General features: G+C 41.5%; 1 protein-coding gene across 2 annotated transcripts in view; it reads left to right on the top strand.

The window, feature by feature from the left end:
- Positions 1–25,476, top strand: part of anks1b (ankyrin repeat and sterile alpha motif domain containing 1B) — a gene marked incomplete at its 5' end in the record, with an annotated part of 585,526 nt that overhangs the window by 437,765 nt on the left and 122,285 nt on the right. For both annotated transcript variants that reach the window (XM_083655335.1, XM_083655334.1), the window contains 2 exons: positions 12,218–12,316; positions 24,213–24,365. In XM_083655335.1, coding sequence (XP_083511461.1) covers positions 12,218–12,316; positions 24,213–24,365 — 252 coding nt within the window. The remainder of the gene's footprint in view (positions 1–12,217; positions 12,317–24,212; positions 24,366–25,476) is intronic.

Below are 25,476 nucleotides of genomic sequence, written 5' to 3'. Positions count from 1 at the left end.
TTGGGTTTTTGGGCCAACAACTAGTAGTTCAGTTTTGTTGGCGTTTAGTCGTAAGAAATTATTTGACATCCAGTCTGTAACAGCGATTAAGCAGGATTCAAGATTAGCGAGTTTAGAGCGATCGTCTGGTCTAATTGGTATATAAATTTGGGTATCATCGGCATAACAGTGAAAGTTAATGCCATATCTACGGAAGATTTCGCCAAGAGGCAGTAAGTAAACTCCAAAGAGTAAGGGACCCAGGACTGATCCCTGCGGTACACCAAACTTCACTGAGGAGAAAGTGGACATGATATTTTTATATGAGACACAGTGTGTCCTATCAGACAAATATGACTTTAGCCAGGATAGGGCAGTGCCCCGGATACCTACGTAGTTAGATAAGCGGTCTAGGAGGATCTTATGATCGATTGTATCGAAGGCTGCGCTTAAATCTAATAAAATGAGAAGAGAGGAGAAATTAGAGTCGGACGCAAGGAGAAGGTCATTGGTTACTTTTGTAAGAGCAGTTTCAGTACTATGGAGTGATCTAAAACCAGATTGAAAGGGATCGAGAAGTTTATTATGTGAGAGGTAGTCAGTTAATTGTGTCGAGACTACTTTTTCAAGAACTTTAGAGAGGAAGGGGAGATTTGAGATTGGCCTGAAGTTGTTAAGAACCTCAGAATCAAGGTTTGGCTTTTTAAGTAGGGGTTTGATTACAGCAGATTTGAAGGAGGTAGGGACAATGCCAGAGGAGAGGGAGCTATTGATAATGTTAAGTAAGGGGGGGCCTAGTATTGGAAGGAGTTCCTTAATCAACTTTGCAGGGAGAGGGTCGAATAAACAGGTTGTGGATTTAGATGAAAGTACAATTTTTGAAAGTGCATTTAGAGAGATAGTCTCAAAATTCGAGAGTATAGTACTCTCGTCTAAGGTTCTAAGGACAGGGCTAGGAGAGGGGTTAGCACCCTTTGTGAGTAATAGAGAGTTGCTAATTTCATCTCTAATACAGATAATTTTACGGTTAAAGAAGTCAAGGAAGTCATTAGCTGTAAATGGAGAGTTTGTATTGGGGGAGGGTTTGCGAGTAAGATTTGCGACCGTGTCAAATAGAAATTTAGGATTATTTTTATTAGTGTTAATAAGATCTGATAGGTAGGAGGCTCTTGCAGCGGAGAGCATGCATTTGTATTTTAGTAGGCTATCACTCCAAGCTAGTCGAAAGACTTCAAGCTTGGATGATCGCCATTTACGTTCTAGTTTTCTGCATATTAATTTTTGTGCGCGTGTATCGTCAGTATACCAGGGCGAGGGTAGTACCGGCTTTAGCTCAGGAGGTAGAGCGGGTCGGCCAATGACGCAAGGGTTGGCGGTTCGATCCCCGCTCCCTCCCAGCTGCTGTCATTATGTCCTTGGGCAAGACACTTAACCCTCCTTGCTCCCGATGCCATCGGTGTATGAATGGGTGAATGTAGACTACCTACTGATTGTAAAGCGCTTTGGATAAAAGCGCTATATAAATGCAGGCCATTTACCATTTACCATTTACCAGTAGTAGTAGTAGTAGTGTTGGTAGTAGTGAGAGTGGTAGCAGTAGTAGCAGCACTAGTTGTAATTGACTGGTTAATGAGTTGTGGGCAATTTAGCGTCGGGGTGTGTTTCATTAAAAGTTTAGAGATTCATCATTTCAAAATGGATTCAAGTATCCAAAATCCTTTAATAACTTTGGGTCGGGTTAGTCCATAGATGACCCCGAAAAGTTTTTGTGTGATTTGGCCAAACGGTCTAGGAGAAGTTTGCAAAAGTATGTTTTTGATAAAATTCAAAATGGCGGAAAATATAGGCACACGCAAATGGGCGTGGCCTATATGGATAGATGCGTCTTGATCCAAGGAATCCCTGAGAAGTGAAATTGTGAGTATAGGACAAACGGTTCAGAAGATATGGACCATAAGGCGAAATGGTCTGTTATAGCGCCACCATCTGGTGGATTGGTGTATTCTTTTTTTTCTGAGTAGGGGGTGACCTCTTGAACCTATGTGGAAAGTTTAGGTGATGTGGAGGCTATGGTTTCTGAGATCCACACACTTTTAGGGCAGAAAAAGAAGAAAAACAAATAGACAATATAGCCGCAAGCGGCGATGCGGGGTCCAAGCTTCCGGTGACTTGGGGGGTATAGTGCACATTTATTCAGACTTGGTATGTGCACAAGTAAACAAAGTTTGGTTGAGATCCGGTGACCTGACGGTTTCCAAGCAGTACTAGTAGTAGTAGTAGTAGCAGTAGTAGTAATAGTAGTAGTAGTAGTGTTGGTAGTAGTGGGAGTGGTAGCAGTAGTTGCAGCAGAAGTACTAAGAATAGTAGTAGTAGTAGTAGCAGCAGCAGCAGTAGTGGTGGTGGTTGGCTTTTATAGCGCCACCATCTGGTGGATTGGTGTAATTTTTTCCTCTGAAAAGTGGGTGATGTCTTGAAACTATGTGGAAAGGTGGGTGATGTGGGGCGTATGGTTTCTGAGATCCACACACTTTTAGGGCAGGAAAAGAACAAAAGCAAATACACACAAGTTTAGACATTTATCATTTCAAAACGGTTTCACGTATCCAAAATCCTTTAATAACTTTAGGTCGGGGTAGTCCATAGATAACCCAGAAAAAGTTTCGTGTGATTTGGCCAAACAGTCTAGGAGGAGCTCGCAAAAGTAGGTTTTTGATAAAATTCAAAATGGCGGAAAATCTAGGCACACACAAATGGGCGTGGCCTATATGGATAGATGCATATTGATCCAAGGAACCCAGGATAAGTGAAATTTTGAGTATAGGACACACGGTTCAGAAGATATGGACCATAAGGCGAAATGGTCTGTTATAGCGCCACCATCTGGTGGATTGGTGTATTTTTTTTTCTCAGAGTAGGGGGTGACCTCTTGAACCTATGTGGAAAGTTTAGGTGATGTGGAGGGTATGGTTTCTGAGATCCACACACTTTTAGGGCAGAAAAAGAAGAAAAACAAATAGACAATATAGCCGCAAGCGGCGATGACGGGGTCCAAGCAAGGTCAGTAAGGATGTAGTGGTCAGTAAAGGGTGATGGGGTCAGTCAGGGTGTTGTGGTCACATAAGTACTTGTGACTTGAAGTAGTACTTGGATAGAAAGCAGTTTTTGTGTACAATTTCCCTTTAAGTATCTGGACAGAAAGTGGTATTTGGGTAGAACATACTGTAAATACGACAAGTACTTCTCTGGCTCTGCAGATACATATAAGATGGTCTACAAAGTTAAACACAACAGTCTGGATAGCTCACTTGGTAAAACTCATGACTTATGCTAACTAAAGACCATTGCGGCTCAAAGTTCAAACCCCACGTGGGATGAACAACTTTCAACTTCAGACAGGTAAGTCAGTAACAGTAATTAAAATCCCACATGTTGCCTCCTTATTTTGCGGTGTTTCATGAACTTTTTCAATATCTTGGAAATGTTAGCTCGAGATGGCTGCGTTCAAGAACGTGTTTTGCAACAGGAGAGGTTAGTTCTTGTCTCATGATGGAGCTTTTGTGTTCTGAAATCAGAATTTTCAGTTGTCATTGTGTCTTTCCCACACACACATCAAACCATAGGGCGTAGTGGCGTCCACTAGAGAAGGTTGATGGGTTTTATCCCTGAAATTGCTTTTGGTGACTATAGCATGGCAGCTTGTTATGCAGTCAATTTACCATTAAGGACATTTTTGTATTACACACATAATGCACCACTTTCCATTAAAAGTCTGCCCTGAATGGAGGTGTTTGAACTAATTGGTGTGGGTTGTGCTGTTACAATGAGCACATGAGTGACAAGGATAATTCAGATTGAATTCTCTTTTTGGACCTTTCCCATCTGAAGAGTAATGTATTGGAATGTTTTTCCTCTCATATATCTGAAAGAAGGCTCCCAGCAAACACAATTACATCATGATGATGTTCTGATATCATCTTTCAGTGACGTCCAGGACTAGGTCAAATCACAGCCGATTTGGGGATCATTTAGACATCTACACAGGAATGTCAAGATGACGTCAAAATATGACGTTACCATGAATAGGCATATTCAGTTATTCTGCTATGTACACAGTGTGTATTCAGCAGCTTTATACATAATTATATCCAGATTAACCTTTATTCTACATTTTCAAAAAATAAAAAAGTTACCTGGCTGTGGTTTGAACCCAGGACCTCCAGCTTTGGTGTCTGCTACTTTACCCCTAGACCATCCTTCCACAGCAATGACAAGGCACGGATGTAACCTTATTATGGCATAAACTTGTTTTTATTAAAACGTGGGTGTCAAGTCTTTGTGGATCGGGCATTACTGTGTGACATCTAAACCAACTATGTATTATGCTACAGCAGATGCAGAACTCCAAAACACATTAACCCCACCCAAAATGCTACATTCCAACTTCCAGTAGTAGTAGTAGTAGTAGTAGTAGTAGTAGTAGTAGTAGTAGTAGTAGTAGTAGTAATAATAGTAGCAGAAGTAGTAATAGTAGTAGTAGTAGTGTTGGTAGTAGTGGGAGTGGTAGCAGTAGTAGCAGCAGTAGTTGTAATTGACCGGTTAATGAGTTGTGGGCAATTTAGTGTTGGCTTGTGTTTCATTAAAAGTTTCGAGATTTATCATTTCAAAACGGTTTCACGTATCCAAAATCCTTTAATAACTTTAGGTCGGGGTAGTCTATAGATGACCCAGAAAAAGTTTCGTGTGATTTGGCCAAACGGTCTAAGAGGAGCTCGCAAAAGTAGGTTTTTGATCAAATTCAAAATGGCGGAAAATCTAACAGACAGAAATGGGCGTGGCCTAGTAGGTTAGATGCATGATGCTCCAGGGAAACCGGTAGATGTGGAATTTTGATTCTACGGCTCGTGGTTCAGAAGTTATTGACCGACAAACGTGAAATTGGCTGTTATAGCGCCACCGTCTGGTGGATTGGTGTAATTTTTTTACTCTGAGTAGTGGGTGATGTCGTGAACCTGTGTGGAAAGTTTGGGTGATGGGGGTTGTATGGTTTCTGACATCCACACACTTTTAGGGCAGGAAAAGAACAAAAGCAAATACACAAAAGTTTAGACATTTATAATTTCAAAACGGTTTCACGTATCCAAAATCCTTTAATAACTTTGGGTCGGGGTAGTCCATAGATGACCCAGAATAATTCCTATGTGATTTGGCCAAACGGTCTAGGAGGAGTTCGCAAAAGTAGGTTTTTGATAAAATTCAAAATGGCGGAAAATCTAGGCACACGCAAATGGGCGGGGCCTAGATGGATAGATGCGTATTGATCCAAGGAATCCCTGAGAAGTGAAATTTTTAGTATAGGACACACGGTTCAGAGGATATGGACCATAACGCAAAATGGTCTGTTATAGCGCCACCATCTGGCCGATATGGGTCATTTTTTGTTTCTGAGTAGTGAGGCACATTTACAATCTATGTGCCCAGTCTGGCTACGCTGAGCATTACAGTTTCTGCTGTACATACAGTTTTACCGGAGAAGAAGAAAAAAAAAAATAATCGGAACAGATACAATAGGGATCCACGCACTTCGTGCTTGGACCCCTAATAAATAATGTCCATGATTTTAGAGATAAACATTCTGAGATCAGGAACAATCTTCTCTTGTCAGCCCCGCCTCTCATTCCTTCTAAACCTTTTATTGATTAACAGAGTGTTATCAAGTGTTTTAAAAGGTGCAAACCTAGGAAAAGTCCTGGCCCCGACAATATCGGTGGTCGCCTTCTTAGGACTTGTGCGGAGCAACTAGGCCCCATTTTCAATTATATTTTTAATTTGTCTCTGATCCAGCAGAGGGTGCCGTCTCTCTGGAAGCAGTCCACTATTGTTCCTGTTGCTAAGAGCAATAATCCAAAGACGCTTAATGACTTCAGACCCGTTGCTCTGACTTCCTTAATCATGAAGCAATTTGAAAAACTAGTTAAGTCTGAGCTGGTGGTTAAAACTGAGAGCATGCTGGACACTTTCCAGTTCGCCTATAGGACTGGAAGGGGTGTCCTAGACGCTACTGCCACCCTACTCAATCTTCTTCACAAACATTTAGAAGGTAGTAAAAACCACGCCAGGCTGCTCTTCATCGATTTTTCATCAGCGTTTAACACCATCCAGCCCCATGTCCTGGTAGATAAACTACTTAGCACTTTTGGTTTGGATCCATGTTTAGTGGGCTGGATCCTTGACTTTCTTACTAACAGATCTCAAAGAGTAAGAGTTCATGGGATTTTATCTAGCATTTTGTCATCTTCTACCGGCTCGCCTCAGGGCTGTGTCTTATCTGCCTTTCTCTATATCCTCTACACCAACGACTGTCGTGGCCTTTTTAACAACAGATTCATCATTAAGTATGCTGACGATTCTGTCATCGTCAGCCTGCTTAGTGACGATGAGGACGGCCACGGGCAAGTTATAGATGATTTCCTGTCCTGGTGTAATGATGCCTTTTTGTAGATCAATGTCTCGAAAACAAAAGAAATCTGCATTGATTATAGACGTTCTCCTCCTACACCTCAGAACAGTGTTTTTAATGGTCAGAATGTGGATCTCGTCACCAGTTATAAATATCTCGGCACGATAATTGATGACAAGCTGAAATTCGACTTTAACTCTGACATGTTGTGTAAAAAAGGTCAGCAACGTCTACACTGCCTGAGGAAACTTGCAAAGTTCCAAATCGATAAGACTCTGATGAAACTGTTTTATAGTGCCTACATCGAGTCAGTCATTTCCTTCTCCATTGCCTGTTGGTATGGTAACCTGTGCATCAAGGATAAGAATTCCCTCAGCAAAATTGTGAAGGTGGCCTCTAAAGTAGCCGGCATCCATCTGGACAGCCTCGACCATGTCTTTAATAGACAAGTACATGTACTTAAGAAGGCTTTGTCCATCCGTTCAGATGCAGCCCACCCTCTAAGCTCGGAGTACAGGCTTCTTCCTTCTGGCCGTCGACTGTGTGCCCCACGGGCCACAAAAAATAGGCACAAGTTTTCTTTCGTCCCTGTCTCTATTTGAGCATTTAACGTTGCTGAGGGAAGGTAAAGATGTTTTAGTGTTTTATTATGTTTTTATTGTTTTATTTTCAGCCTCCGCCGCTGTTTGTATTGTTTTACTGTTTCTATTGATTTTATGGTTTCTATTGTTTTATTGTTTTTATTGTTTTTTATTACTGATTTATCTTTCCATTACTTGTGCACTTTACTGGCCATTTGTGCACTTTACTTTTTGCTACCTCATTTACCGGTCGCTGCGTGTCTGCACTTTATTGATCGCTGTGCACTTTAATGCTACCTTGCACATTATCGGTCATTGGGTGTCACAATCAAGGTCCTTGATGTTTTACTTTGATTTTTATTTATTCTTAACTACATGCATGTAACTTGTTAACATGCCACTTGTGTTGTTATTGTCTGTGTTGTTATTTGTATGCCTATCTGCTGCAACTCAATTTGCCCTTTGGGACACTAATAAACTTGAACTTGAACTTGAACTTGATAATATTAAGTTTTCCATAGAGGTAATGTACTGTACAGTACATGCACTAAAAAACTGGGCAAGATGTTCACTTTAACAAGCCGTCTAATTCCATATTCAGTCTTCAGATCTTATATTTCCCTTGGAAAAACTCTCAGGGGGTTTCTCCCTCTTTCCAATGTCGTTTCTCATAACAAGTGCCAGTATCATGAAGCAAGGCAGACTAGGGCAGATCAAGTCCGCTAGTATCAAGAAAAAGATTCCTTTCAAGGAAGCTCTTGAAGTAAAACCACCTAAACAGAGATTCCTGTGTGACATGTCAGACATGGGACCAAGTCACTTTGGTCCAAGTCTCAAGTAAGTCCCATGTCGTTTTGTTCTGGGCAAGTCAAGTCAAGTCCTTAGTTAAGTCAAGTCAAGTCAAGTCCCATGTCACTTTTTTCCGCTCAAGATCCTGCAGTAATTGTAATACCTTGCTTAATTAACGTCCGACTAGAAATAGTCTAACATTAGAGCGAGAGGGTGTAACGTTAACATTAACAACTCAAGTAACGAGCACTAACTACTAACGTAAGTGCCTTCTCATTGAAAAAACAAAACAATCCAGTGAGAGGAGCTTGACTGACAGCTAGTCATCCAATCATGACAATGCCATAAGGACTGAGCATGGGTGAGTCATCTTATCATGACAATCCCATTTCCAGCTTGTACCCACATACCGGATAACTTTATGCAAACACTTGACAATGTTGAAGATGTTACTATTTAATATTTAAACTGATGAACACAAACAAGTCATCCAAGTCATCACGTCCAAAGTCAAGTCAAGTCATGAGTCTTTAACTTCCAAGTCAAGTCTCAAGTCTTTTTTTCCCGTCAAGTCAAGTTGCAAGTCATCAAAACAAGGACTCGAGTCGACTCAAGTCTCAAGTCCCTACATGTTCTTCAGGAGAACTGGACTGAATAAAGCTACTTTCCAAACCACAGCTACCTCCTATCTAGAATCATAATGTCACAGCATTGGAGCAAAATGTCCTTTCCGGGGGCACAGTGGTGTGCGGCGACTCCCCAGGGCCCACCTGCTGACACCACTCAAATAGAGGCAGGAAGAAACAGATGGGTATCTCCCTGCTTTCGTTTTCATCTTCTCCTCGATGTTATTACTGTTATTACTGTGACAGGAAGGAGATGTGAGGAGACTGACAATGGTAATCCCTCAATCCCACACTAGTGTGTGCGTGTGTGTGTGTGTGTGTGTGTGTGTGTGTGTGTGTCTGTCTGTCTGTCTGTCTGTCTGTCTGTGTGTGTGTGTGTGTGTGTGGCCTCGTCCCTCTCCTCCTCGTTACCTTTCCCTTCTTTTACCATCGTTGTGGCGGTCCCCTGGGTTTTCCTTTTTCTTTTTCACGTGTTAAAATGTATGTTTCTGATGACATCCCTAACTGAGAGACATACAAATCAGTTTGCTTTACTCCTGTAATGCATAGGGCTGTGCAATAAAATCGATACAGCAATATATCGCAATATTTTTCTCCGCAATACTGTATCGATATTTCAGAAAAATATCGTGATATATCGCCATATTGATTTTTTTGCACAGGTGTCTGTTCCATGACATAATAACAATACTTTTTATTTCTGTACGTTCAATAACACACTCAACACCTAGTAGTTCTGTCTCAATTTGTCCACTAAGTTATCAATATAAAGTGATGTACATATTATTACACTATCTGGGTGGGTCGTACACAGCAAATTTAATTTTGAATATTTTCGAGTATTTGAGTATTGCAATATATCGTAATATGTATTGTATCACAATGTATCGTGATACAATTGTATCGTGACCCATGTATTGTGATACCTATCGTATCGTGAGGTCCTTGCCAATACCCAGCCCTAATGCAGCTATCTACATGCAACTTCTTGTCACTTTCCCTCTCCCTACATCCCTCACTGGCTCTCATTATCTGTCTGAACACACGCACACGCACACACACACACACACACACACACACACACACACACACACACACACACACACACACACACACACACACACTCAACACACACTCAGCACACACAGACCCTCTCTTTCTGGAGGAGGGATGACTGATAGATCTCTAAAGGTCTCCCATCAGACTAATTAAAGCTGAAACTCTATGATACCTGTAGAAGCTGGTGCATGTGTTGTGTGTGTGTGTGTGTGTGTGTGTGTGTGTGTGTGTGTGTGTGTGTGTGTGTGTGTGTGTGTGTGTGTGTGTGTGTGTCCGTCCGTCCGTCCGTCCGTCCGTCTTGAAATGATTGTCCTCACCACTACAACCTGCCTTGTCTCTATTGCTGTGTTGTGCTTTATTTGATCATAAGGTAACTGGTAAAAAATATAATGGAATTCTTAATGGAGTACCACTGAAATTCAGCATTTATTTTATTCATATGACCATAGGGATTGATCTGATGTGTATTCATTACAGTCTCATAGCCGAAATGCTAACAAACAGTGTTGTGTTGTTTTAACTATGTGGGGAAATGCAAATGTTTTCTGTTGAAAAAGGCTAACTGCCACTGTGTTGTGTTGTTTTCTATATGAGGAGACTACATGATAACAGTCACTGTTTTGTTTTGTGTTGTGTTGTTTATGTGTAGAAATGCTAATCACTGTATGTGAACCAGTGCCCAATTCAGCCTCCCTCTGTTTGAAACCTATGCGGAAATTGCATTCTTTCAAATGACCAGTGTGTATAGCACTCCCCAGGTACAGTGCATACTGTACAACCCAATGGGGAAATGAGCCAACTTCTCTCTCGGTCTATGTCTTAAATAAACACTTTCCAAATGAGTTTATGGTCTGGAATAAACAATTTCAAGCCTTCTTCATGCTCTCACGTCCTCCGTTTTCTAAATTATACCCCCATTTCGACATTGAATAGATGATATACATCGGATAAATAAGAACAGTAATACTTCCGACAGGTAGAGGCAGCAATGTGCCACAAGGCATCTAGTCTGCAGAAAGCAACATGAAGAAGAAATTTGTTAGCAACCTAGCAACCAATGCTAGCAGATACTGTAGCAAGTAGTAGTTTAGCAAACTATCAGAAAATAGCATTACTTTATGATATTTTAATAATGTTAGTAGACACACGTAACTGTATAGATACCATACATGTAAAGTGACGCTCATAACATGGCGGACCTAAATGGTCTGCCCATGTTATCCACCTTATTTTTGAATGCCCCACTGTAAAAAAGAATCGTGGGTACAAGGTCCGGTTTAACGTGACTCATTGTTGCCGCTTGCCATTTCCTTTGTTATACTCGGCTGCAGACCCGAATTATAAACCGGAAGCTGGAGTCCGTTATAAAAGTTATAAATATAGTCACGTTATAAACAACTAACCAACGCTGGAGGTCCGTATGGAAACTCGAAATGTGTGTTACTCGAAATGGTTAAAAGTTAAATCAATTTGCTGGCGTTTTACTGCCATGTAACATAGCTAGCTAGCCGCTAACATTAGCCACAGTTAGTAGCCGACTACCCACAATGCATTACGTTATCCCAGCACCCGAACGACACGGCTGTAGAGCAGAATGGCTCTGCTGTAAAAGGGTAAAATCCTCATAGACGTTTTTTTTGTCAAGTTAAAACCATAGACTGTAAAACAGTCTATTACACCGGAAGCGGAAGAGGCACCCATCAGGCATCATGGCAGCTAGAAATAAGGTGGATAAGTGTCACTAGAACTTATGTAACGTGACATAACACCACAAGTTTTTGCAGACTTGAATGCTGTTGGTTGTTTGTTCAGTTTGCTCTTCTGTATGGTATTGATAGTATTCTGTTACATCACCACTTGGCCATTTTGGTCGGAAAATAACAGGTGATTGTAATCAATTAACAGGTCATTACAATCAAGTGACACAAACAGCCAATGAGCTGTGTGTATTGTAGCGCCATATTGGTAGGAAAATGCTTGTGACATCATGGGAATACTATGAATTGGACATTTAAAGCTGATGATACACACTTTGGAGGGGTCCACGGGCACCCCCCTTATTTTTTTTTCTAGTCTGGATTTTTGGCATCCATAGGACCTCTAAAATAAAGATTTTGATGATACCAATGTTATATAAAAAATGTTTTATTACCCCTATGACACCCGCGGGAGACGGTCTTTCAGAGACTGTGGCACGCTAAAATTTTGAGCTAGGGCAAAGGTAGGGATATCATTTGAAAGGAGACAACCTACGGTTTCCAAGGGGACCAAGCTTGTCATGCTAGCTTGTCAGGAAGGGGGCTAAATAACTAATGATTCAAAGGCAGACAAAATTTTGGCAAGGGAAAAACGGCCATCACCATTTTCCAAATGGTCCCTTGACCTGTCACCTCAATATATCTGAATGGAAATGGGTTATATGGGTACCCACAAGCCTCCCCCGTATTTTGCCCATGTGTGCCTTATACTGTATTTATAGTGTCCCTTTTTCAGGAGCGCCTGTTGTATGTTCTCCCCGTGCTCCCCTGGGGTTTCCTCCAGATAGGAACCCCTGCTAAAACAACATGCAAAAACAAATAAACAAACAAACAACAACCAACAAACGCTAACTGTTGCTGTTTTACTGTTACCATTATGTGGAGGAAGCCTGTATGCTAACTGCCACTGTTACTGTATTGTTTATGTGGAGAAATGCTAACTGCAGCTGTTGTTTTCTTTGTCTGCAGGGCAGCAATGTGGTGGAGGACCAGGACCTGCTGGAAATTGGAATCCTCAACTCAGCCCACAGACAGCGCCTCCTGCAGGCCATACGCCTGCTGCCCAGGGTCAGTACTACTGCAAATTCAACATTTGAAACACCAGCACTTAGACCACAGATTCTGGTCTGTTTTGAATTGGAAATAATTGACAATTCATATTTGAGTTGAACACTGTCATCTCTTTGGCCTTCCACTAGAATGAGCAATATTCCACACAACACTGCATCCTCTATAGAGAGCCACAGTGAATGTCACTTCCTGCTTTTCTCCCTGTACCAGTGTGTGAAAAAATATGAATGGTAGTGAACGGAGCGATACACTACCTTTTTGATCCCGTTTAAATTGTGCTACGGGAGTACAAACGTCATGTTTGTCAATGTAAAAGATAACTCTGCAAGTCGAGAAAGTGGCAGTTTGTGGCACTATAAGTTATAAATCAGAAAGACTACGCACAACCAGTCGTCTAAGTGACATCTCTGCAACTTTCTTGACATGCATAGTTATCTTTTAAATAGTCAAAATTGAACATGAACCCCGTGGCACAATTCAAACGGGATCAAAAAAATAATGTCTGTCTCCGTTCCCCACCGTTTTTTTTTTTTTCTGACGCTGGTACAGGGAGAAAGGCAGGAAGTGACTCTCTATTGTGGTGTGTGAGTCAGACCCCAAAACTCACTTTCCATATTCTTTGGCTTTCACCATGGCAAACACCACAAAGCACTTCCACAACCATGCTGTCAAAGCCTAACATTGATGAACATTAGGACTACTGTATTTGTGGTACATTATTATACAAATACCCTACTCTTAAATACTCTTACATAGATCTGGAAAGATTTGTTTTGGTCTCATTTACTTATATCTCAAGCAATGCGGTGAGAGCCAAAATAAGCTGTGAGACTGTTGGGTGGGTATCCATGTAGTCTCGCTGGTCAGCCTCCTCTCCCTTCCGTCCGAGGAGTCTGGCACCGCGGGTCTCCATAACTGGGATAAACCCTCCCCTGCTCTACTCTGCTCTCCCATTGGAGTGACTGTTTCGGTGGCAGTCGGATGTCTGCTCCCGGCTTATTACAAACTCTGTCATTGGCTCCGACCATGTCAATCAGAGCGGCTTCCGCTCCCTCCTCCCTGTGTGTTGCTGTAAATAGTGCCCTGCCGCCTCAGTGAAAACAACAACGCTAACTAGCTAGCAAGCTAACGGCAGAAACCTACACGCTAGCTCGTTGCTACACGCTGAAAACGGAAAATTGGATTGTTGGAAACTATTTTCCTAGGGCACTGCTGCTAAGCGCCGCCCATCGCAATCCCACTATGGAGACCTGCGGCGCCAGACTCCTCGGACGGAAGGGAGAGGAGGCTGGCCAGTGATATTACAGTCATACTTACAGTCATATCCAATCTTAAAATATATTTTTTTCTTAAAATAAGTAAAATAAATAATGAAAAATTCAACCAATAAAGGATAAATAATTCTAAATGCAGTTGCACATGTCAAGAATTAATTGTCAATATCATAATAATAATCATCATCATCAATTTCATTTATTTGTAATGGAAACAGTCAAATTATCTCACCCGATTTGCAAATTTTATTTATTTATTTATTTATTTATTTATTTATTTAATTTTAAGAAAACACTTTGTGAGTCCTCTCTGTGAGAAGTGGTATACAAATAACATTGCTTACCTACTTACTAAGAAAATAAGATTTTATGATTAAATACTAGATTAAATCCCCCTGGCATATACAACATAACATAGCAAACATGGCATCACAGGGCTTGACGTTAACTTTTAAAAGTGGTTGCCGGAGTGGCAACCTGGCAGGAGCTTTTGGTTGCCCGAATAAAAAATATGGTTGCCATTTTTAGTCGCCTTATATTTTGAGTAGTTAAGATACTATGCAGTCATAAGCCGGCTTAATAATGACGATGTGACAGAAAAGTAAGTATAATAGTATATAGTATAATAGGCCTATTCAGTGCGCGATAATAATAATAAATTTGTGTAATTTTTCTAAACAAATCTTAGTTATTTTTTGTTTTTATAATGCATTTGCACTGAAAGGATTTGTTTAACTAATATTTGTGAACTTTAATTTTCATATATTTTTTAAGTTATTGTTCATATTGTGCTTAATTTATTAATTAAAAGCGTTGTTGATAATGAAGTAGCCTATGCCTCTCATACATGACGACAGTGGTTTGAGGCCCCCACTCTAAGATGTTGCATAGGGCCCCAAAATGCCCAGAAACGGCCTTGATCTGATCCGTTCTTTATTTGATCACTCCAGCAGCAAACGAGGCAGGGATGTAAAGCGTTCCTCATTTCTCAGCACATATTACGCAGTGGTAAAACGTTTTTTAAGGATGTCCTGGTCGAGGTGTATGTTGTAGGCTTCATGCTTGGCAGTGGTTTTCCGTCCCGTTCAAAGACGCCGGGGTATTTCACAACTCCCATGACTTGAAACATTCCCTCGTCTTTTGTTTCTGTGCGGGCGGGTGTTCCTTGTCGCTTGAATTATCATCTTGAAACTCGATTTGTGATGTTGATGCTGCTGACGCAGGGTAGCATTATTAGTCGGGGCTTTGACCCAGCCAGACTTCATCTGATTTGACATCTTCACGGCTCGTCTTGCAGCCGGTGTGATTGTGTGCGAGCGAGCGAGCACCCACCTGTCCGAGTGGTTATTCATTCATTATTCACTCGTTAAACACACCGCACGTGCAGCATGTAGGTTCCGACTGGTAATTAGTAACATCGTTCCGATTGTAAAATGTCACATGTATGTCACTCACAAGTATTAAAACATATTTATTTGGTGTATATTTTGCTGTTTGCTGCTGTACATATTTTTTTGCATGTTAAAACGTGGTTGCCACTGTGGCAACCAAAGGCCAAGAAATGGTTGCCATTTTGTTGGTTGCCCGGGGCAACCGGGCATCCGTTAATGTCGAGCCCTGCATTATATGCGGCTGAGATGTACTGTAGAAATGGTTGGACCAAAATCTGACCCTCACATGAATGTGATGTGACCCCTGGTGCACAAAAGAATGTGATGTGACCCCTGGTGCACAAAAGCAGAATCCGTGACAAAGCCTGACATTTTCTCATTAGATTTTCTACTGGCTCAGTATTGCTACAGTACTGAGCACCAGGATGAGTCAATATGACAATATCATGTCCTCCCTGCATGTCTCCAAAAGGAATATTGACAGAGTTCTTGACTTGTATTCAAGCCACGGTTGATCTTCCCTTGTAACCACAGCCACTGGGATCTGTTTAGTTTAGAAATTCAGCAAATCTCCTGCCCTGTCTGTGTTTCTGTGAGATATCACTCTGACTGTGGGTGGTTGGCTTTCTCTGTGCGTGCTTTGCTGAATAGTTAAACAAGGAAGCGAGGAGATTGGGGATTCAAGGCTAGGAGATGCATTACATTAAACCAAATCAAAGGCTGCAAACCAGGTTAAATCAAACAATTCCAGAAACCCTGCATAAGACGATACTGCGTGTGAGAGCCAACTAAATGTGTGTGTGCAAAAGAGAGGGCAGACAGTGAAGGGAGAAGCTGGGCTCAGAGATAAGCAGGTTTCATACAGCGAGAGACATCCGGAAAATGTTGAACTCCGGTCAGCACTTTGTCGTCTCATCCCAGCTAAACTTTTGGAGAATATATATATCTATATACCGGTATATATATATCCATATCCCTATGCCAAAATCACTCACTCACTCACTCGCTCGCAGTGCTGCCAGTTCCCCAAAGTGAGTCTCGTGTGTACTTGTTTAGAGATCATAAGAAGCACATCATTTTAACTGAACATGTAGTGGATCAAGTTCTTCTCAGTCAGTTGCAGCTCAGTATCTGCAGCCTCCTTACTATCCTGCTGAATGTGCAGCTCAGTATCTGCAGCCTCCTTACTATCCTGCTGAACTGTGCAGCTCAGTATCTGCAGCCTCCTTACTATCCTGCTGAACTGTGCAGCTCAGTATCTGCAGCCTCCTTACTATCCTGCTGAACTGTGCAGCTCAGTGTCTGCAGCCTCCTTACTAGAGACCGACCGGCATACCGATATATCGGTACCGATATGGCCTCATTTGGCTGTCAAACGTCATATCTGTATCGTAGGATCACGGATAATCCATGACCCGTACGGATCAGCCCCCACGGTTCGGAACGCGGTTCGGAACATCCATGGTCCACGGACCCCCCCCCCCTTTAATTTCATTTAACGTTTAACGTTAGTGTATGATGCCTGCAGCCAGACACAGACAGGCATCATCATGGCAAGCACAAGTGAGCTTCCTCAACCCTTCTCCCCGCTGTAAAGTCTCTCTGAAGGCTGTGGCTAGTGGCTACTAAGGACAGCATCACAACAAACTTATTTCAACACCTCTGAAAAAGCACAGGAATGCGAGCAGCGTGTTGCGGGCTGCACAAGATAACGAGAGCCACAACACACACACACACACACACGCGCACACGTTTCACGAACACATTATCACCGGACGGTGAAATGTTGCCTTTAGGACACATAACAACAAAACAACACGTGGGGCCACCGAGTAGCTTAACGTAGCATCAACGTTATGTTTCCAGACTCACCCGGTCTGTACCACCCGTGTCAAGTGACTGCAGGTTAGCAAGTAACAGCCAGGAAGTTAGGCATAGCAGCGCCACGCTGAAACAGGAAGTTGGGTTGTTCTGCCTTCAGAGTAAAAGCATAAATTGTGTCACTTATGAGAAAACATTTTTTTTGAGCTGTGCAGGGCAACAAATGGTTAGAGAAGTATAATAGTATTAAAAAATTGAATCGAAAATCTAATTTTGAGAGAAAAAATCTGTTTTTTTTTTGTTTTTTTTGCTGATCCGAAAAATCCATGATCCGTGGCTCAAAATCCGTCACGCGATCATCCGTGGGTTTTCTGATCCGTGCCAGCCCTACTGTTTCGGCTAAAATGTTTGCAGATATGTGTCGATATGAAGGGAAAAAAAGGAACACACAAGGCACACAAGGTTGGTGTGGTTTACTGTCCTGCTGAACTGTGTAGCTCAGTATCTGCAGCCTCCTTACTATCCTGCTGAACTGGGGGAGGGCGCCATCTTAAAGATAACATACTGTAAGATGAAACTGTAATGATCCCCTTAGGGAAATTGTGTCGTTGCAGCAGAGAAAGTAATGATGACAGTAAAAAGAAAAGCAATAAAATAGCAGTTTGACATAAGCGCTATAAGTGCTAAATAGACTGCGTTGGTTAAAGATGATGAACTTCACTGAAAAACAATGCTGATTTATTTTGCACTTGATCTCACACATATCCAAAAACTGTCAACCGTTTGGCAGTGAAAACGGTTTTTGCTCAAATAAATCAGCATTGTTTTTCGATGCAGTATCCCTATAGGCAGGTATTTGTTAGATGCTACAAGCTGACACAACAGTTTACAGAATTAGAGATCATGGGCTCAATTTCCCCCCTGGCCTTAAATTTACGTTTATGGCTGGGCGCAGCGCTATTAGTGGGCGTGGTCACGCGCATTCCCAAATTTTTCCTTGACACTAAAGCCAGAGTGCGCGGCGCTAACCATTTAACCATGCCTTTTTAAGCGTAGAATTATTCACAAGTGTGCCATTGGTGATCTCCAGTAAACCAATAAAACCAATCTTCCCTTCCAAGCTCCGATCCACGGAGCGACTCCAGTCCGGTTGCGAAAAGCCCTAGAAGCAAAAATCATGTAAGTCAGGAGGGGATGAGAAGATGACTGGGAAAGATGTGAAAGAGAGAGTGAGAGAGGGGGAGATAGACTGAGAGAGAGACAGAGAGAGTGATTGAGAGGGAGAGAGTGAGTGAGACAGAGAGTGCAAGTGAGTGAGAGAGAGAGAGAGGGAGAGAGAGAGAGAGAGAGAGGGAGAAGTCTGTATCAGACGAGCATGCAGACACAACTGAGAGTTGCTTTGGAAAGGCATGTCCGTAAAATAGGATAATGCCATGGGTGCATCCCCGGCGCACTGAATAAGGCCTGGTTTTGAAAAGCGTTAACCGCAAAATTAACGCCCGTTGCGAAGATTGCTTTAGGCTGGTATTTAAGGCCGAAACGCCCATTCTGGCCTATTCTGGCACTGCACCACACCTCTTCAGTGTAAAACGCATTTTCGGGCGTAAAAACATGACGGTATCTTCCCGCGTCAGCGGGAGGCAGGCGTAAAGGCCACAACAGACTCGTCCGTCCGCCTCGAATTGGAGCCGTCTCGCTGTCTGCCGGCGCCAGCGAGCCCTACATGCTAGGATGTCAGTCAGCACGTTGGTTGGTTGGTGCACTGTGGTTAATCAATACAATAAAAGATAGCCAACAATAGTGATATATTTTAGTATAGTGATTAACCATTATTGCATGTATCTATAGACCTCCCAGCTCTAGCTTGTCTGTATTCAATGCTGATTTTGCAACTGTTATAGATATTTTTTCTAAAGAAGGGAAAAACTGCTATTTAATGGGTGACCTAAATATCAATATTGTAAACTACAAGAATAATAATTTAATTAAGGATTTTATTGACACAATGTATTCCCATTATTTTCATCCTATGATTGCAGTCCCAACCAGGGTGACAGAGACTTCTGCCACCCTGATTGACAATATCTTTACTAATGTGTTGGGTAAGAGCATGAAATCAGGAGTCCTGTGTATGGATATTGCTGATCACTCTCCGATCTTTCTCATAACATATAAGGAACATGATAAGTCTCCATCTACAATGTATCCTAAACATAAGAGAATCTTTAATGAAGCAAATATGGCAAGGTTTGGATTAGTGATCAGCGAGTATCCATGGGCAGATATCCTCCACTCTGTAGACCCAAAAAAGGCTTTTACGGTACTTTGTTTTCAGAACGTATCTCCCAGGCCTATGATCTTTGCTTTCCCCTTGTACTGGTATCTCCCAAACCTCACCATAGACTGACTAAACCATGGATAAGTCCAGCTATTATGAAATCCTTGAATACCAAACATAGACTGTATAAAAAATATCTACTCAGTCCCACTCCCTTTAATCTTGCTCAATTTAAGAACTATAGAAATAAATTAAACCATATTATCAGAGGAGCCAAAAAACACTACTACAATATAGAATTATCAAAAAACAAAAATAACATGACCCTTCTATGGAGAACAATTAACTCTATCCTCAACAAAAATACTAATAAACGTAAGCAGTTACCTAATGAATTTAAGGTTGATGGGGGTACAATCACTGATCCACAATTAATTGCCAACAATTTTAATAGCTTTTTCTCTGAAGTTGGTCCAACTCTGGCTTCAAAGATTCAATCTAGTAACCATAGTCCCCTTCAGTTCATGAATCCTCCTATCAATGATAATTTTCATTTTTTACCGGTTACAGAAGATGAGGTTCGGGAGATCCTAATTAACCTAAAGGACTCTTCTGCAGGTTATGATAACATTAATAGTAAACTACTGATATCCATTCATGAATCAATTGTGAAGCCACTATCTCATATTTTTAATCTTTCACTGGAAAAGGGGATCGTTCCACAGGAACTTAAAATAGCTAAGATCGTTCCTATTTATAAAGACGATGACCCAGCCGTCTTCAACCATTATAGGCCTATTTCTATCCTGCCTGCTTTATCAAAAATACTTGAAAAACTTGTCTATAAAAGATTAATTGAGCATCTCAACAAGCACAATATTATATATACACATCAGTATGGGTTTAGAAAGAGACATTCAACATATATGGCAATTACGCATCTAATTAATGAAATATACAAAGCTAGAGACAGAAAGGAAAACACTATAGGTATTTTTTTAGACTTATCAAAGGCATTTGATACAGTCAACCACCATATCCTTTCCCAGAAGCTCTCACATCTTGGAATAAAAAACAATACACTACTTTGGTTTACCAGTTACCTTAAAGATAGACAACAGTTTGTATCCTACAATGGGACCAATTCTCCTTTTCTTCCTATACTTTGCGGTGTGCCACAAGGATCAATTCTTGGGCCTTTGTTATTTTTGATATATATCAATGACCTCCCAAACGTCTCAGACAGGCTGTCTAAAATTTTATTTGCAGATGACACAAGTGTATTCTATTCGCATAAATATCCTGATGTCATCATTAAGGTCTTAAATGAAGAACTTGACAAGCTGTCCATTTGGTTTAAAGTTAACAAATTATCATTGAACATTAAAAAAACAAATTTTATTCATTTTGGCCTTAAATCTGGGATTTTTAACTTCTCATCTAAAATTGTGATTGATAGCGTATCGATTACCAGGGTATGTTCAACACGATTCCTGGGTGTTCTGCTTGATGAATCTTTATCTTGGAAACCTCATATCTTGGCCATATCTACAAAAATGGCCAAGAGTATTGGTATTCTAGCCAAAACCCGTCACTTGATCAGCACTGAGGTAGCCACTATGTTATATTATTCTATGGTTTATCCGTATATTAGTTACTGTAATTTAGCCTGGGCTAGTACTCACCAAACCAAACTTGAGCCTATATACCGTCTGCAGAAACGAGCTCTAAGAATAATAAGCTCTGTACATCGAAGGCACTCCTCCCAGCCTCTATTTCTTCATTTAGGTATCCTCAGTGTTTATCAAGTGAACCATCTCCAGATTGGATTATTTGTTCATAGTTCCTTAAAAAGAGACCTTCCCCCTTTTTTTCATGACATGTTCGCATATGGTTACCAATTTCATAACTACTCCACACGCAGCTCTAGTCTCCTCAGACCACCTCATTCCCGTACTTCTCAATCCCAGTTCAGTATACTGTACAGAGGGTCCAACATATGGAATTCTTTGCCTTCACATCTTTTGGATTTCTCTTCACAGAAGTTCAAAAGTGTATTGAAATCACTTCTCCTAGCTAATAAATATTTTCCATATGGGCTGCCTATACAAACTGTGGTCTAATGGCTGTCTCTAAACATAGCTTGTTTTATTTTCGTTGTCTTTTGTTCATTTTCTTGTCATTTTTTTTTTTTTTTTTTACTCTTCTTACGAAAGCTTGAAGCTATACAGCATACAGTGCCCACTTTAGTGTTTAGCGTTTATTCCACTTGTATGCATTATGTTTGTGTGTGAGTGTGTGTGGGGTGGGGGGGTGGTTGGTGTGGGTGGAGGGATGGGAGGGGGTATTTTATATTTTATACTGATGAAAATCTGATGATAATACGCTACCTGGAGAATGCCACACCTAAGCCCCTGGAGGGTTTTTAGGCAATTCTCCTGCACATTCAATGCTGATTATTTATTGTATTCTTTTGTAATTGTTTTTATATGTGTAAATAAACAACAACAACAACAACAACAACAACAACAACAACAACAACAACAACAACAACTACTAGTACAATAGTATTGTTAGCTAAAAATATGATTGTATGTAGGAAGGAAGAAAGAAACACAGAAGCTATTTAGAATTGATGCAGTAGGGAGAGGTTGGCACACAAAAGAAAATGATTCGGATTTGCTACTAACCTCTTTATCGTCGTCATAATTTGACTCTGTGTCCCGGTGTTTGATGTGGGGCTTCAGCAAGCTCAGGTAGTAGTACACATCGGGGATTTTCATTCCCCCTGCATCCCCACTTTTCCGGCTCTTCTTCACAATCACAACAACGTCTCGCAGTATGCGCGTCACCGGATATACGTATGCGGCCCAAGGCAACGGCCAATCACAACTCTCGTGTAGCTGACGTCACGCACGTATCATCGCCGCTGAGTTACATTTTGGAGGAGCCCCCGTTTACGAGTCTGTAAACGCCTTAATGCGTGTTTTTTGAGTTTAAGGCCAGTTTAGCGCCCCCCCTGGCCCTTAAAGTGGGCCAGGGGGGAAATAGAGCCCATTATGTTCTATGTAGAAGTAGGTATAAACAGAACATAATGTAATATAAAGATCTAGAAAATATCAGTGTGTTTACAATGAAACATTTGATTAATACATGTATATATGAATAACAGAGAGGGAGATACTGAAGAAGTAGATTTGTGAATTCACAGCAGCGTGCATGGTGTGTGAATTAAAACTATACACGTCAAGGGCATCGTTTTGGTCTCAAAGTTGGTAGGGTCGAGGACAGCATGAGGGGAGGCGGTGTTTTGAGGGTTTTTTTTAACCTTTTTTAGCCATATTTAGAGGAATATCTCATTTTAAATCAACATTAGGATTATACTGTTGTGATGTCATTATTCAGTATCTTCTCCTTTTCTCAATAACTTTCATGTCACCACCTGCTCAGCTCTCTCACAGCATGATTGAGAGAGATTAAAAGCAGCACAGAGTAGGCTATCAAGGCTGAGAATTGAAACGGCTTTCAGTAAAAACAAGTTTGGTTATTCATTCATGTGCTGATGTACGGTCGTTTGAGAGTGAAAGCGCACTCAGTACTGCACATAATAGCGTTTCATTGTGACTTTTCACGGGCTGTTCTCACCATTACCATTGTACAATAACATGCTGATGATCACTTCTGAGTATAAAAGCATCTGCCCCAGCGCGAGGTCCGCACGGTGACTCGCGGAGACTTGCGGAGCTCCACCCCACGGAGCTTGCTCGAGTATAATGAGCCCTTTAGCCGTGTTGTACTTATAAACGGCATCACAGTTCTTGTAATGAACAATGTCGTCTTTTAACTGGAAATGGTCCCACACAAAACTTCGCTTCGCTCTTGTCATTTCTTCGTCTGGGCTGGGGGCTGGAGTACTGAGCTGATCTCACCGCAGCCAGCCCAGTGAGACCACGCCCATAGCCCATTGGACTGGCACATTCAGTGGTGAAAAACAGGGGTAAATGTAACTTTGAACATAATGCAAACTAATTTCACTCAATAATGGTCGGGTCAATTCTATCCTTGCAAAATATGGGAAGACAATCTAAATGACCTATACAGTATAACTGCACTCCAAAGATAATGCAAATAAGGTTGCTTAAAAGTTGGTAGGGACAATTGGACACCCTGAAATCTTGGTTGTGACATGTCACAACCAACCCTACCCAAATCGACGCGCTTGATACACGTTATCAAATGCATTCACAGATATAGAGAGCATAATGTGCAGAATGTGCCTTTCAGATATGTGCGTCAGCAGCTGTTCTATGTTACCAAGCTCCAGGACAGAGGTCCATATGTACAGGAACACACGCTGTTTCAAAACACATGTACTATAATATCACTCAGAGCATAGAGGAAGATGAAACACATGTATCTGTTCACAATATCACTATAATATCACTCAGAGCATAGAGGAAGAACAGGAGAAACACATGTATCTGTTCACACCAGTGGTGTAGTCTACCTTTTTTCAGAGGGTATACTGACTCTGACTCTGCACCCCTCCGGGGGGCTCCTAACCGGAAGTGGGCGTGGTTTCGGCCGCAAGTGGGCAGAAATTCGACCCATTTTTTTTTGTTGTTCCTCCCCACATTTACAGAATAGCTTTGGATCGGTGTTTTTGATCACAAGAGTAAACTATTTACAGAGCAGAAACAGATTTCTTTTAATTAATTAAATTCAGTCAATCAATGAACACATCACATGCAGTATTTTTTTAAGCAAAATGTATCAACTCCCCCCCCCCCCACACACAAAGTCAAACCAAACCACAAACCAAACTGCAAATCTGAGTCATTTCGCAGTGTGTATACGCCGTATACCTGCGTATCACGTAGACAACACCACTGGTTCACACTATCACTATAATATCACTCAGAGCATAGAGGAAGATGAAACACATGTATCTAGTGCAGCCAGCCACCAGGGGGTGATCAATATGTTTTGGCTTAACTTTTGAGTCATGACATCCACATTTTATACGGCCTGTGGTCTAACCCTATTTATAGCGCATGCATGATATGATGTCCAAATAAAGACCCCAACAGTAACCCATCTCCTGCCATCTCTCTGTTTCCTGTCTGTAGGTGCGGCCCATCGGTTACGATGGCAACAACCCCACGTCAGTGGCAGAGTGGGTGGAGTCTCTGGAGCTGGGTGACTACACCAAGTCCTTCCTCATCAACGGCTACACCTCCATGGAGCTGGTCAAGAAGATCTGGGAGATCGAGCTCATCAATGTGAGTCGCAGACTTATCGCCTCTTCCTACTTCAAGCATACAGTACACTGCAAAGAAATACATATTTAAACAAGTCATATTTAGTGTAGTACAGTATTTATTTTATTTTCATTCAAACAAGTAAAAGAAATTGGCCAGCAGTGGTGGGATAGCAGTGAACAGTGATGCTATCTTGATACTATCATCTGTCTTACTTTAACGTGTTATCACTTGTTTCAAATAAATTGTTGTAACATGTCAAACTGCAGCTACTATCTCATACCAGTTCTTAAATATGTAAAAAAAAAGATTTGCTACCAAAAAATGACTTGCTAAGATTGATACTTTTCACTGTGTAAGAAAAGACATCATTCAAAAGCATCACAGCCAGTCAGAACCAGGGGTTTGTGAAGTTGAATGCAGTTTCACCAGTGCCAAGTCCAGTACTGTATATACTTAGCATACAAATGGGATGAGGCTCATAATGGTTATGATGACATTGCCCTTTGCTGCATTATTCCTACTAGATTTTCCCTATTTTGCTTCCTGTCATGATGCCCCTCCCTCTCGCTGTGTATGCAGCAGTTTGAGATTTGTAATAATACAAAAAGGAGAAGAGCTCCTGTAGCGATCTGTAAATGGTGGGTGATTGCATGGTTTTGTCATATTATGTTGTCTCTGGCAGTCAAGGTTATCGATCCAGTTTTACTCAAATAAAATCGACACTCGAGGTGGCATGTGTTGCAGCCTCATGTCACCAGAGTTATGTGTTGCTCTGATGCCCCCAAATGTAAAAAAACGCTAGACTAGAGGGTGCCTGGCTGGAGAGAGGGAGAGAGAGAGGGGGGGTGTTTTTCCTTCCCAGTGGAGGATAAAGTGATAGAGTGATGAGTGATCAGCTGGAGGAGGTGGAGAGGGAGTTATATAAGCGTGTGGGATGCAAGATGTTTCACAGCACTGGGGATACCACCCACATACTGTGCCTGTTTTGTGTGTGTGTGTGTGTGTGTGTGTGTGTGTGTGTGTGTGTGTGTGTGTGTGTGTGTGTGTGTGTGTGTGTGTGTCTGTGTGTCTGTGTGTGTGTGAGACAGAGAGAGAGAGAGAGTGAGCGAGAGAGAGAGAGAGAATGTGT

Source organism: Poromitra crassiceps, assembly GCF_964638095.1.
Source record: "Poromitra crassiceps genome assembly, chromosome: 2".
In the NCBI taxonomy this organism is placed as follows: Eukaryota; Metazoa; Chordata; class Actinopteri; order Beryciformes; family Melamphaidae; genus Poromitra; species Poromitra crassiceps.
The sequence above is the reverse complement of the archived record's forward strand: the minus strand, read 5'-3'. Positions and strand labels throughout refer to the sequence as shown.